This window comes from Vanellus vanellus (genome assembly GCF_965231255.1).
Source record: "Vanellus vanellus genome assembly, chromosome: 6".
Lineage (NCBI taxonomy): Eukaryota > Metazoa > Chordata > Aves > Charadriiformes > Charadriidae > Vanellus > Vanellus vanellus.
Genome location: NC_138911.1, coordinates 42,285,591 through 42,299,643, shown reverse-complemented (window position 1 = coordinate 42,299,643; position 14,053 = coordinate 42,285,591). Strand labels below are relative to the sequence as shown.

The window sequence follows — 14,053 nt, the reverse complement described above, 5'->3', positions numbered from 1 at the left end:
GAGAAGCAAGACTACATTTTCATTGAGATAGAAATACCATGAGCCTATGAATCATCTGCAAAGAGATGATACTTGAATTGTGTTTCTACATAAGATTATGCAAAGATGAAAAGCAGAATGAGGAAAAAAAGGGGGGCGGCTGAGAGACAACACGTTGCAGAACTCCCACACAAAGCTGGATAGTGAATAAGAAAGATCCTCCGAAGGATGCGCTGAAGAAGTGATCAAAGTATCCAAGGACAGCAGAAAGAGGACATTTGCCAAGAAGTCACAGGGCAAAAAGCACCAGGGCATGTTCAGCTGTTTTCACAGCTGATTGACAGGTTGAGAGAATCCAACCTTAAGATTTAAAGTGCAATAAGCATAATGATTTAGAAGTCTGTATCTTGCATGGAGAGACAGCCTCAGAGGCAACCCAACGGGCTCACCCGACTTGGTCGCATATGCCTCTGCTCTGCCTTTTATCATGCCCTTAGCACTACCGACTGCCCGTCACTGCAATGCACTCCGCGATTGTTCTTGCTTCTGCTTTCATAGCATAGGGCTACACTATGGTGCGAAGAAGCTGCTTTACTCATGCGATTGCAATGTCCAGGGCCTTTGGTACAGCAACCGAATTTGCCTTATACAGCCTTCCGAGCATAATACTGATTGAGGTAGTATGAATTTCAACTGGAACGGAGTATTATACAACTTTATGAGACCAGGATCTGGGCTACAAGTGGAAGGGTGAACTCACCGCTACGGATCTGCATCCCCTTCTCCTCACCCATTCCCAGACCAGTTAGCCAGGTTAGACATCTTCTGCTGAGCTGTCTCTCACCATACAAAGAAATTACTGAAAAATTTAATTAATACAGTTTCCAATCCTGAATTATCTTCAAAGAATCTGTCCACAAAGTGGGACAGTCTAGATCAAAATTACTGTTTAAAAATTATTTTGGATCCACCCATTCCTCTCTGTTTTGCATTGACATCTCCCATAAAAACTGTTTTGTAGATGTGCTGCAGATTGCACAACAGCCAAAATGAGTAAGAAACTCTTTAAACTGATTTGTTTTCCAACAGTTACACATGCACATACACATACTCACACATGCTTCTATATATCAATGACTTCTGAAAATATGACATAGTAATCTTCCAAGCATTCTCCTTTCTTTTTCATTGCACACAGAAAAAGAAGAAAGAAAAAAAAAAAAAACTCTTAACTAATATACTTTAGTTTCCAAAAATTTCTGTGCCTTAGAAAATAGATAAATTAATTATAATTAGCTCCCACTTGGATAATTTTGTGTACAGCATTCATATCAGTGATCTGTTTAAAAAAAAGGCAAAATCAACACATACATTTTCTTAACTAAAGGACTTGACTAAAACAAAGTCAGGCACTCGGTTCCTCTTTCATTCCATATGATACACAGCTGCGTCAATCCCATCAGGAAACAGGCAACAGGAAATTCTTAACATTCTGAAGAGAAATCTAAAGATGTGTCTCATCACCCTTCCTCCTAAAAGTGCTTTTCAATTGTCTAAAAGACTTTTACACCAGTTCAAAAATTATTAATTACTTTGCTTAGCTTTTAAGCATCTATAGGCCTCATTAAGTAACTAACAAAGAGTCAAAAATATATTTTTTTTTGTAAGTTGCCCTCACTTTTTCATTTCCTCCGTCCCAAAATATAAATTGATAAGGAAAGCTTGACACCTACGGACAAAATCAAAGCCAAGTACCTTAGCTATTGGAAAATGTTCCTTCATAATGTGCTGCTCCTGTGTTATTTGTGTTTCTGACTATAGCTCTTGCATATATAATTCCATTATACTTTTATAAATCACCGTTTTGAAAAATGCTTTTGAACCATTAATATATTTTCCTGGTTAAAATTCTTTGAGATGTTCTTAACAAGAGTCTTAGATAATGAATTTGGGCAAACTCTGGAACAGTCTTTACAGTATTATCATTCTCATTAATTTTCAAAACTACCCACTGTGTTGAGATGATTGTCATGGGCCTAAGACTTCAATTTGGCTAAATATTTTTGCATATATTTCAACATATAAGTAACTAACAGATGTTTAAAATGTTAAGTTCACTTTCTAGAAATAGTTAAATGTTTACTGTAATATCATAATTTGTTTTTGCACTCATATTTATTTTGCTGCTTCTATCTTTAAACACTCCGTTAGAACCCTGGTTGGCTGTAGACAAAATGCTTTAAAACGACTTCACAAGAAAACAAAACATAGTCGATTTAGTAAATACAGCTGTGCTTTTAAAGAAAGGAAAAAAAAACCCCAACCACTTAACAGTACCACAAATGAAAAACAAAGGAAAGAAAAGAAAACACTTAATGCTAGAAATGTTACTTTTACCTAAGGTTCAGACTTCATGTAAACCATTTTAAATTGTTTGCATAATAAAAGCTTTTAAATTCATATTTTATATTCACTTTAGAAACCTAATCCATTCTGCTGTCCTACATCATTACTAGAAAGCTATATTAGATGAAAAAAACATTACTTTAAAAATGTTAATACACCGCATATACAGTATCTTACTTTAGTCCAGATTATTCTTTTTTCTTTGCCTTTTTTTGGTTATCTTTGAAGACTGCTTCTGTTTCCATTGTTTCATCCTTAACCATTCACATATCAGAGCAATAAGTATTTCATTACTGGTTTATCTGTCCAGAGGCTTGAGAAGCAGTAACAATTAACCCTCCCTTCACAGTGATTGATACAGGCTTTGCTTTCAATTTGTTCCACTACACAGATCATGAAATTCTGAATGCGATCATCCTTATTGACCTACACTTTCAAACACACGGCTACAATGAGATGAAAGTAATTATTAAAAGGAACACAGGACTACTCAATGCTGAAACAAAGTCTGGAAAAATCTTTTAGGTGACCTTCTCATAAAACTAGCGTTATTTGATGTGAAATAAAATGATGGATTTGCTTCACAATCTGGAAATGTTAAATTTAAATCTGATCAAGGTACGGTATCATTATATCATATAAGCCCAGCTCTACCGTCATATCGGTTCATATCTGCCCCAATAAGCAGTGACTTCAACCAGAGTGATCATAGCAGGATCAGGCCCTATATATTTCAAAAGTTCCTCTGTCACCTTTATTTTCCACCAGCTCTGTTTGGAACGTTGTGTTAAAAATGACAAGACTGTAATTACTGTTCTACTATAGTCTGTTTCAAAAAGTCGTGGTGTTTCTTTTTAAGATCCTGGACTTCTTGAGGCACCTAATGTAAATAAGTACACAGGAAATTCAGACTGCTAAGGAAAAATGAGAAACTCAAGTCAGATTTCCATCATCGGCTGAGATGAACCAGGACCTATATACACCACTGCTGGAGACTCGCTGCAGTGGAAAACAAGTATTTTTTCATAAACCCTTGAAAAATAACCCCAGCAAAATATTAATTTCTTGTAATTGATACATTTTTGAAAAATGCAAAAGGATTGATAGGTGAACAGTAATGACGGAACTGTATAAAATATGGGTTGCAGTCAAAGAAAATCAGGATAGAAAACTGTGCAGAAGGATGTTCTTACAGGCCTGAGGCTCTAATCACAAAACAGGGTGATGGAGATGAACCAATACTGCATGGATTAGCAATGAATTATTTTGAACTATAATCATGTGCCAGCACAAAGGGGAGGTAAAAACTAGCCATTACTCACAAGCTGATCTGCAGATAAGAAGAAAAAAAATGTAAAAAGGGGGAAAAATTTATATGCTAAACTGAGTCGGGAGAATAATGAAAATCTAAAATGTTGTTACACTTCAAGTAACATTCTATTTAGTGTCTTTCGTGTACTGTATAATATTGAGTATTTACACAATACAATCTGTAAGGTGATGGGGCTAAAGCAGGGTTAAATCGGACAACTCTTCTGTAAATTAGTACTGGATAATAACATGTGCTGAAAAATATCCTAATAGAAGAGTTAGCTTTAAAATAACACACACGGGCACTAATTTATCCCACTGTAAAACTGCAGGAAATGCATCTATACATACATGCATAGGTACAGATAGGTAGAGATATATGCAAATGTGTATATGCACATGCACACTTCTGTATACATATGCATATATAACGAGGGATTTAATTTCCATTAGTCCATCTGAAAGCAAAGCACCACCATCTTAAGATTCAATGTTAGTTTTCCCACTCGGGAGGAAAAAAAAAAATGTTAGAACTAATTTTGTGAGAAAAGAAAAATCAAAACTGCTATCCACAAAGATTCCTGGGATTCTTATGAACAGACTGTTTAAATGAAGAGCACTTTAATCAGTAGAGGAATCCTCACGTTTCTAATGTCTTGCTGTGCATTCTGCAGGTTATAGTAGCAGCTGGTAGAGGTCATATATCTTTTGTGAGCATCCCAAAAAGGCTCACTGCCAGACTGTTAAATTATGAATAAGCAATGAACAAAAGAATGCAGATACGGTGGTGACAAGATAATCCAAGCAAATTTATCTATGACAAATTTCACAGGATTAACAAATTACATTTACACAGAACAATAAAAATGTGCAAAAAAAAGGATGAGCCTACTTTTCCCTCACAGCATTAGAGGAAAAAAAAAAAATCACCATTCCAATGCATGTATTTACATTTAACTTTATCTAAAGTAAGACATTTATAGCTTGCTGAAGACAATCAACTAGCATTATTTCCTTTCAAGCAAATACATACACTGTGTCTATCTAACATACAACATATGCCTGCACTTCGCAGTATACGAGTCAGTGGAAAATCTTTTAAAGTTTTCCTCACAATTAGTACCAAGCAGAATAAATACAGGTGAATTCAAATTTTGCTTTTCAGGTGGAATATTCTGCCATTCCCTGTCAGTTAAAAGACACTTTTTCCCTTAATCATTTGGGGGCTTGTTCCTATTTCAACTGAACAAACGCTGTAATACATGATAATTGACACAGGAAAAAAAAAAAAAAGTCAGGAATAGGACTGAAATACTTTTTTGCAGTAGTATCGCAAAACCATCAAAAAACAATTAAAAAAAAAAATCATCACTCCAAAAGGATTCCTAAATCCAAAATCTAAGTACTAGATGTTCCTAAAGATGCATATTCAGTATGTCAAATAATTTTGGGGGGAAGAAGAGGGGATTTGCAGTGTTGGCTACATCCTGCAATCTCCTATTCTGGTCTTGAGAAGCGATATAAAACCAAAAATTGAAAGACTGCCCTCAAAAAGCATGGCATACCAGTTTCCAAATCACAGTTCTGTAGAGAAGCATTTTTCTTCCTGTTAACAAAGGAATAAAAGGAAAGACAGCACCTCTTAGTTTCGAAATTTAAGCCTAAGTAGAATGACTGATAAAAGGAACAACATATATGTTTGAAAGATCTGGAATCTGCTGTATCTTTTCTATCATGCGTCTCATCTAAAGTCTGGATTTTCTGTCACCTCCATTTATTTTGCTGTTTGTTAGTCCGAAACAGTTGTTCAGTAAAAATAGATCTTGAATAAAAATGGGCCTTCTGCGAAATCATATATATCGTTTACGTATCAAATATATGTTCTTGTTACAGAGCACTGCCTACAAACAGGAAACCTCACTATTAAAGTGAACATCCAATTAATTAAGATACTTTAGTAAACTACTTGGATCCTTCAAACACTGCTACTTGAGTACCATTTATCTAGCTCATTCAGCCGTTGAAAAAAAAATTACTGTACTTTTGATTTTCCACAAGAAATGCAAGTTTTGTCATAAACCTGAACGGCAACTCAGAAAGAATGAATAAATAATTTAGCCCAAAGCATTTGTTTCTCTTTTTATGTTCATCTCCTATTTGTTACTTACCAAGAGAAAACAGTTTTGTTTTTTTACTATGCAGGGGTTTTTTGAGAACCTCCTGTCCATACTGTTAGTAATTTATGCAAAGGTGAAGCAAACATGCCAATCCTACATCTAACTATAGTCAGACAAATAAAATCAGCTACTTTTTTTTTGCAGCTGTGAAGGTTGAAGGATAAGTACCACTGGCAGCTATTCTCTTCTTTAAGACTTTTTTCCGTGTTTAATCCCGCTGCCAGCACTGTACAGATTCAGTCACTCAGTTCTTTCTGTTGACCTCAACCTTGACCTGTGAGGACTGCCCACTTACATTTTTTTCCCACAAAGTAACAAATTCTGCCTCCCATCATCTCTAAGAAAAAACTGCTTTTCTAACAAGCATTCTTCTAAAATTCAGTATGTTATACTTTTACTAAATGAATTACAGCTTTGGCAGGACAATTCTGAGCCACCTAACTCGCATAAGCCTAGGCTGTGAGTAAATGTGAATTTGCACATGACTTGGAAACATGACGCGTAGGCAAGAGAAAATAAAAGACACCCCCCCCCATCATAATATAAACCTATCTGTTCTGTGCCTAAATTCGAGCAAAACTATAACCCTTTAGGATTTAATCCAAAATGACTGTTCAAAGACTATTCATTACGCAATAAAATTCAGTTTGAAACAATGTAATGTGTAATGAAGCCAGTTCTAAATTCCTGTTGGAGACAAAATTCCCAGGCAAGTATTTTAAAAGGGGCTTATAGGCTTTAGGTGCCCATATTTCACTGAAATGCAGTATGTGTTGGATGCCTAAATCCAATAGGCTCTTCAGAAAATCCAAGCCCCCCGGACATTATTGTAGATTACACACATACATATTATTCAGACTATATCCCGTAAGTTCCCTATATACATATGTAAACCTAACATGCCTCCAGGTAATGGAACAGTACTTTTCCACTTAAATTATTTAACGTAAGTGTTGAACTTCTATTATATATCAAGCTAACAGCTAATTTTAAATTGCAATCAAGCCATTCTCTGAAAGCACTTTATTTCCGTGGAGGTTTTGCCTGTAAAAGAAATGTAAATCCCTCTAACGAAGGCAGTGTAATCTGAATACACAGTCAAAACAGGGGCTGGAATTTTATTCCTAGTGCTAACATTGACATCTTCTGCCACTTCTGCTAGTTCTCAAAAATGTTTTGTGCATAACTATCTCATCAGTAAAACGCGTAGAACTACGTTCACAGACCTTTCGAAGCACACCAAGCTATATGAAGAAACATACCTACAGAAATACTTAGTATTAACATTAAAGTCTTCTTCAGACATTGCGTGACATCAGTGAGAAGTTCCCCAGAACAGAGAAACGACAAGATACAACGACGGAAAAGTGAAAGTCCGAAATGCAACGTATAAGAAAGGCTGGGAAAATGGCCTGTAACAAATCTTTAAAACCCTGCTTTCAGTAATCCACTTCAAATTCTTACTTACATATCACTTGTTCTTTAACGTGCCTGACTCTCGCCTGCACGCCGAGCGCCGGGTAAGGGCTGGCGTAACTCTCGGTATCTGGCTGCAGCAGGCTGAGATCAGAATCTCCTCGAGGCCCGCTCCATTTTCACTCGAGAATCTCAAGATTTTCACATTTTATAATAACACACAGATGCAAAGTTCACTCCTCCTCCCACTGAGCATGTTAAAGTTTGTCATTGCGATCTCACTGAGAACAAATGCACATCTATTGAATGATGTGGTAAAAATACTTTTATCCTTGCTTGTGATTCTCTGTAGTATACTTTAATTATATGCATAATTTTATTTGGGGCTTTTTTAAAGTTTAACATACAACTTGAACTTAATATTCTCCCAAAGACAGGGTCCAGTTCTGCCAAGTTACAGACACAAATACTGTCCTACCCTTACCGTGCCTCCTTTGTCCTGTGTAATATACCACTATAGCATACAAAATTAATGAATTTTTTTACTACTCAAAGTCCTGCTCAAATCAATGGCACAACGGTCCTATTCATTTGAGTAGGACTTTGTGTATTGCAAAACTACTGCTCGAGCTAGTCACAGAACAATGCTCTAGTCATATAAGACATGGCAGAGACCATTATATTCTTACTATGGCACATCTTCTTATGCAGCAAAATGCAATATTATTACAAATTATCCTTATTATGCAAAGTCCTATTAAACAAAAAGTCACGCACCTCATTCGCACTAATGGGACTTTTGTATGTTAAAGATAACATGCAGTAGCCTTATAAATATTACATAGAAAGAAATTGCCTCTTCTGAAAAAATGCAGTTATTATGAAATGAATTTTCAAAACATTTCCTCTCATGGCCATAAATCTTTGGCAGCTTCTTTAAAGAAAAAAAAAAGGCCAAACATTAAGCATAAACAAACAAACCAACCAAAGAAACAAATGACTGGGGTGAAAATGCAAAGTCTTGGCTATGTACCTTAACCTTAAAAATATATCATGTTTAAAATATAAAAACAAATTTCCAGGCTGACATCTTGCAGTAGAAGTTCGCTTGATTCATTTTGAAACAACGTGACTAACGCTGAAATCTCATCTCACACGACGTGCTTTTACACCTGCAAGAGCTACTAGTGACAATAATGTAAAATGAATGCGATGGACTGACTGTATGTAAGGTTTATTCATATGAGAAGAGATTTCAGGAAATGGTCTCTCAACTTTAAAATCTAAAAAAACAATTACTTAATTGATATCAAAAGAAATTCTGCCACGTTTGTAAAACAGCTTCATCTTACTGACCTCAATGGAGCAGAATCAATCCCAAAATGTCAATAAAATGGTAACAGTTAGTTTTCATGGTTAGTATCAGTTACTCAAAATTCTTATCTTGGAATACATTTTCCAATAAAGAGGGTATTGTTATCAAGATTGTTTTATGAAGCAAACATTTATTTAAACGTTGTACTTTTTAGGAAGAATGCTGATGAAACTAATGCCTAGAACATCAATTTTCAACAACTGTTTTACATCACTCTTGCAGTAAAATTCCCATCTGGGCTGGCAACTTGTGTGCCAAGTTTCAAACAAATGTGATTTGGAACTGCCAGTATATTGGACTCTGAAATTCAAGTGAGACACTAATAAAAGGAGACGGATGTTGACAATATATCCTGATATATTCTCTTAAAGATACCTATGGTTCTGGGTGCTGTATTAATCTGTTAACAAAACTCTCTAATTATTCATAACTTATTAATAATGTAACATTAGAATATAAAGCCGTTAAATTGGTACAAAACAAGCAAACTGGATATAACTTGTAAGAAAAAAAAACAGTTGCGCTGTAAAGAATGTAGAAACAGCGCTGCAGAGAAAACCTTGTTATTCAGAATTCCATTAGTTACTGAAAATATATAATATAACTTTTGTTGATCAATAATCTCATGTAAGCTCTAAATAATGCATGATTCCAGTGGAGAAAAATGCAGCAAATCAAATATGGTGGGAGAATGTTTCAAATTATGAAGAGTAGTATGACTGCTAATCCATAAATCAGAAATCGGAAAGATTGTTGTAATGTGGGAGGGCTCTATTTAATAAAGGTCATTATAACTCCTGGCTCTAGAGCTATAAGATCTAATATCCTCTCTGGTAGCTCTATGATATGCCCATGCATTACTGTTCTTGTTGACAGTCTGTTGCCTTGGAAATATTTCATTATTTCAGTTTTTCCATTTGTAGACCCTTGGCCTTGTGATATGAAGGCCACCCTATTTCATATTTTCGATTATCATTTAAGCAATCTTCTGGAGCTATTTATATAAAAGCAAGTGTTAGACAATGCATATCATCATTTATCACTGCTATGTTTAAGCTCACGCTCTAGAAAGAAACGCCAAAATACAGGGTTTTTTCTCTTTCATTTTAAACCAATAGCACTCTGATATTACGGTATGCTTTACAAATCAATGCTGGCATATCATATGCATGACACTTCTGTCTATTTAATTTTCTTGGTTATACATCCACACAATTGAAAAACCCTAAACTGCTACTGTAACTGTAAAATTTGCTAAAACTCATAGTTTAAAAGAAAATCAAACAAATGTAAGCGTGTAACTTTTCAAACATTCTTTTAAAAGCCTAAGCAGGTGGAAAAAAAAAGTTTCAAAACAATTCCAGTGCTCGGCTGCATCAGACTGCTACTTTTTACATTTGTTATGTAATCACTAACCTCTTGCTTGAAAAAATCTAACACCGTCTACCTAAATATTGTGGAAACGAAGACTAAACAAAGGACGTACACAAAGTTCACTTCCAGGATTTGCAATCTCCTGAACTGGTTTACTGAAACAGTAACTAAGAAGAGACTGCGAAACCCCTTAAGTAACTGATAGGCGCCTGTATTTCAAACAGCTTGGCGCACACAGCTGAAAGGATGTGTACAAAGACAGCTTAAATAAACAGTTACACGCCAGACTTCAGGAGCACATTACATAACTTTTAATAAAATGTGCCTGTTTATTGAAGCATCGATCGATCTGCCCCAAAACTTTTTTTTTTTTTTAAAGAACAAACAGATTGCCGTTATTTCTGCTACCAAAAAAAAAAAAAAAAAGTCATCAACTTCTACATGTAATATTTATACCTAAACTGTTGAGAGCATTGTAAAGAGTGATAACAAAGCGAACCCTAAGGGCAAAAAACAACCGCTTGGACACTAGGCCAAGTTTGTGGCTATTAGTGTTCTAGGAATTTAGACTACTTTTTTCCCCTGAAATGATTACTCCTCCCACTCCCTACAGGGAAAAACTACTCCGATCCAACCTTTAAAATGACAGCATCAGAGCTGAACAAGAAGATGCTATTAAAGGGCATTAAATTAAATACAGTATATCCTCCTACAACTTCAATCAGAATTTCAGACCAAGTGTTATTTAGTTCAGCTCTCAAGTGGAGCAGAATAACAAATCGCGCACTTTGATTTACCTTCTCCGAATGCCAAATGGAGACAGGTGATAAAGAAAGCACTCATGCACAGGCTATGAAGTTTCCCCTAGAAATTAATTCTATCTTCAAGATTCCTATCTCAGAGAAATTCCCAAAATGGCACACAAATATGCTTCTGCTGGAGAGATTACTGAAGCTATCCTGGCAAATACACTTAGCACTAATATAGTACCATTCTCAGAAAGAAGACAGCAGAATTGTGTGTTGGGGGGGGGGGGGGAGAACGACACAGGACTTATTGATACAAATTGTTTTTCCAACAAAGAACTCTGCAGGAGGAAAGCCTGCTGCTATAGACGTTATTAACACAGTAGAAACGCCTTTCCAGCCACTGCAATGGAGATTTAAAAAAAAATATTTATAGTTGAAGATGAAAATCTGGAAGTTAAGTCATTGACTTCTGAGGATGCACTGTTTTCCCATTACACGTATCTCCAAATTCTGCTACATATCAATATAGCCTTGTCAAAGTGCAACAGTTAATACTAATGCATCTAACACAGCCACACTAACACTTCAGTGGTGAATACGAAATGTATGGTTTTCTGATACCGGGCAGTCTGCTTCCTTAGGAAAAATGGCATAGCTACACAGATAAAATCTGTGGGCTTTGGAAGTTGCACTAGAAATGCTTGCTGATCACTCTAAAAAATATGAGTTTGAAACGAAGACTAAAATGAGCCTGATTCCCCAGACTTTATTTTTGTTTAAATATTTTTCAGACCTACTTGTGCTGTGAAATGCAAACCCAGTAACACATGATCCAGCTACTTTTAAACGCCGTCTACACGTTAATTTCCATTTTTACAACTAACCAAGAACCTTCCTCACCCCCCTTACCCCCAAGCTCACTTGTAACACTGGAGGGGGGCGGGGGGGGGAGGGGGGGGAGAAGCCCACCCCAACCCCTCTGGCTGCTCTCCTTCTGGGTACACATCTCACGGCACTGCAGCGATGGAGCTTTGAATACTTTTGTAAGAATCACAAAGTAACATCATCACACGAACTTGTACTCTTGTTTCCTACCAGTCACTTCTAGAAAGATTCACTTTACTAGAACAAATCCGCTACGGGCAATTCGTGTCACCGGCAGAGCAGATTAATAGCAAAGCACTCTCCCCCCAACAAAAGTCTACGGGGCAGGCGGCGGCCCGGGAAGAAACGGGGGGGTAGCGCCATCCCCCCCCTCCCCCCCCGCCTCCCACCTCCCCGGGGCCTCCCGGCCCCCTCCTTCCTCCCTCCCCGGGCCCCGCCGCACCGCCCGCCCGCGCACCGGCTCCGCTCTGCCCACCCCGGGGGGCGCCGGCACCCGCCGTTCGCCCGGCGGAGCGGGGGGTCCGGGCCGGGCCGGGCAGCCCCACGGGCTCAGCTGGCGGCGCAGCCCCCCCTCCCTTCCCTCCCCGCTCCCCGTTCCGGCCTAGCCGCACTTGAACCGCACCGGCGGGGCCGGCCCCTCCGCCCGGCAAGCCGGGCCTGGCGCGGCGCCCCGCCGCCCCCGGGGCTCGCCGAGCGGCGGGGGCCGCCGGGCCGGGGGCGGGGGGGAGGTGGGTGGGGGGTCTCCCGCCTCCGCGCACACACACAGACACACACGCCCGCTCGCCAACGCGCCCCGCCAAGCACCGGCTCCGGTAAAGCCGCTGCCGGAGCGGGGCTGCTGCTGCGCGGCTCGCCCTGTGTGTGTGTGTGTGTGTGCGTGTGTGTGTATGTGTGTGTGTGTGTGTGTGCGTGCGCCTGGCGGTACGCACTCGGAGGAACTCCCGGTGCCCGGCGGTGCGAGCAGCGGGTGCCGGCGGCAGGTCCCCCCACCCCGGCATGGCAGAGCCAGCCCCGGCCCCCGGCGGCGGCGGCGGCCCGGCCCGGCCCGGCCCGGCGCTGCTGCGGCTGCTGCTGCTGCAGGTTCAATAAAGAGAAAGTGTTACCGTTCTCGCCTGGAAGGATCCTGCTGAAAGCTTGGCTTGGTGGGCGCCATCTTCCTGGGATTTTTTTTTTTTTTTGCCTTTTTTTTTTTTTTTCCTCCTCTCTCCCTTACTTTTCCCCCTCCTGATGTTGGTGTGTGGTGTGTGTCTAGCAGCAGCAGCGGCGGCAGCGATGGCCCCGGTTAGCCCGGCAGGCTAAGGAAAAGTACTGAGGCCAAAGCATCGCGGGCTCCCGCTCCTCCGCGCAGTCCTGGTGCAGGTTGCCGGCTCGCTCGCTTGCTTGCTAGCGCTGCTGCTGCCGCCGCTGCCGCCGTCCATAAGCCGAGGAGCGGAGGGAGCCGGGGCCCCGCCGGCCCCAGAGACATGCCCAGCGCAGGCAGCGGCGGCGGCCGGCGGCGGCGGCGGCGGCGGCGGCGGGGAGAACGAGCCGCGGCGCAGCCCCGGCGGGCAGCCCGGCCGCTGGCATCGCCCGGCAGGTGCGGCACACACACACACACGCGCGCACACACACACACACACTCACACCCCCGCGCCCGCGGGCCGGGCTACGCGGGGTGCCAGGCCATGGGGCTAGCGGGGCGGGGGCGGGGGAGGGAAGGAGGGGAGTCAGGGATCTCCGGGCTTGACCGCTGTGAAAGTATTTCTGGGCATTTTCCAGCTGCTTCCCCAGCTCCGCTCCCACTCTGCGTGCAGTGGCGGGGACACACACACACACACACACACACAGAGCCTCCGCTGCCGGCGCAACAACGCCACTCAGTTGCAGTTTCGCACACTTTCCTCCTCTGGAGCCCGGGCTCCAGCAGGGAAGAGGGGCTGAGGGCGGCAGGGACTCTCTCTCTGCAACTCTGCGGGCGCAGACCGTCCCCCGTGGGCTCCCACGGCGGCGCACCGGGCCCCCGCGGGTGCGCGGGCAGGCGGCCAGGGGACGCCGCCGGCCGGGGGGATGCGAAAGCCCCGCGGCCCACGGGGCCGTGCGCGGGGGTGCCCCGGCGCCCGCCCGTGGGGACGGCGTGGACGCGGGGGGGGACCCCACGCACACACACCGGGAATGTACACGCACGTCCTGGGAGTACGCGCTCCGTAGTGGCGGAATAAAGGGCGTAATGCTGGAAACGTTAACTGGGAGTGATGACCCGCTTTGTTGGGAAAGGCTGTAGCACTTCACGCTGGTTTATTGGAGATTATGAAACTAGTCGTGAAATAAAGGAGCGGGGAAAAGAAACCGCTACCTTAATTGTTCCTTCCAGGACATCGGGAAAACCCGAGCGCTGAGAGCTT

At 41.3% G+C, this 14,053-nt stretch overlaps 1 protein-coding gene across 6 annotated transcripts in view; it reads right to left on the bottom strand.

Moving 5' to 3' along the window:
- The window catches only part of NPAS3 (neuronal PAS domain protein 3), a gene marked incomplete at its 3' end in the record, with an annotated part of 622,106 nt that extends 608,861 nt beyond the window's left edge, over nt 1-13,245 (bottom strand). For all 6 annotated transcript variants that reach the window (XM_082485382.1, XM_082485383.1, XM_082485384.1 and 3 more), the window contains exon 1: nt 12,776-13,245. In XM_082485382.1, coding sequence (XP_082341508.1) covers nt 12,776-12,825 — 50 coding nt within the window. In that variant the 5' untranslated portion in view covers nt 12,826-13,245. The remainder of the gene's footprint in view (nt 1-12,775) is intronic.
- Nucleotides 13,246-14,053: the final 808 nt, after the last annotated feature.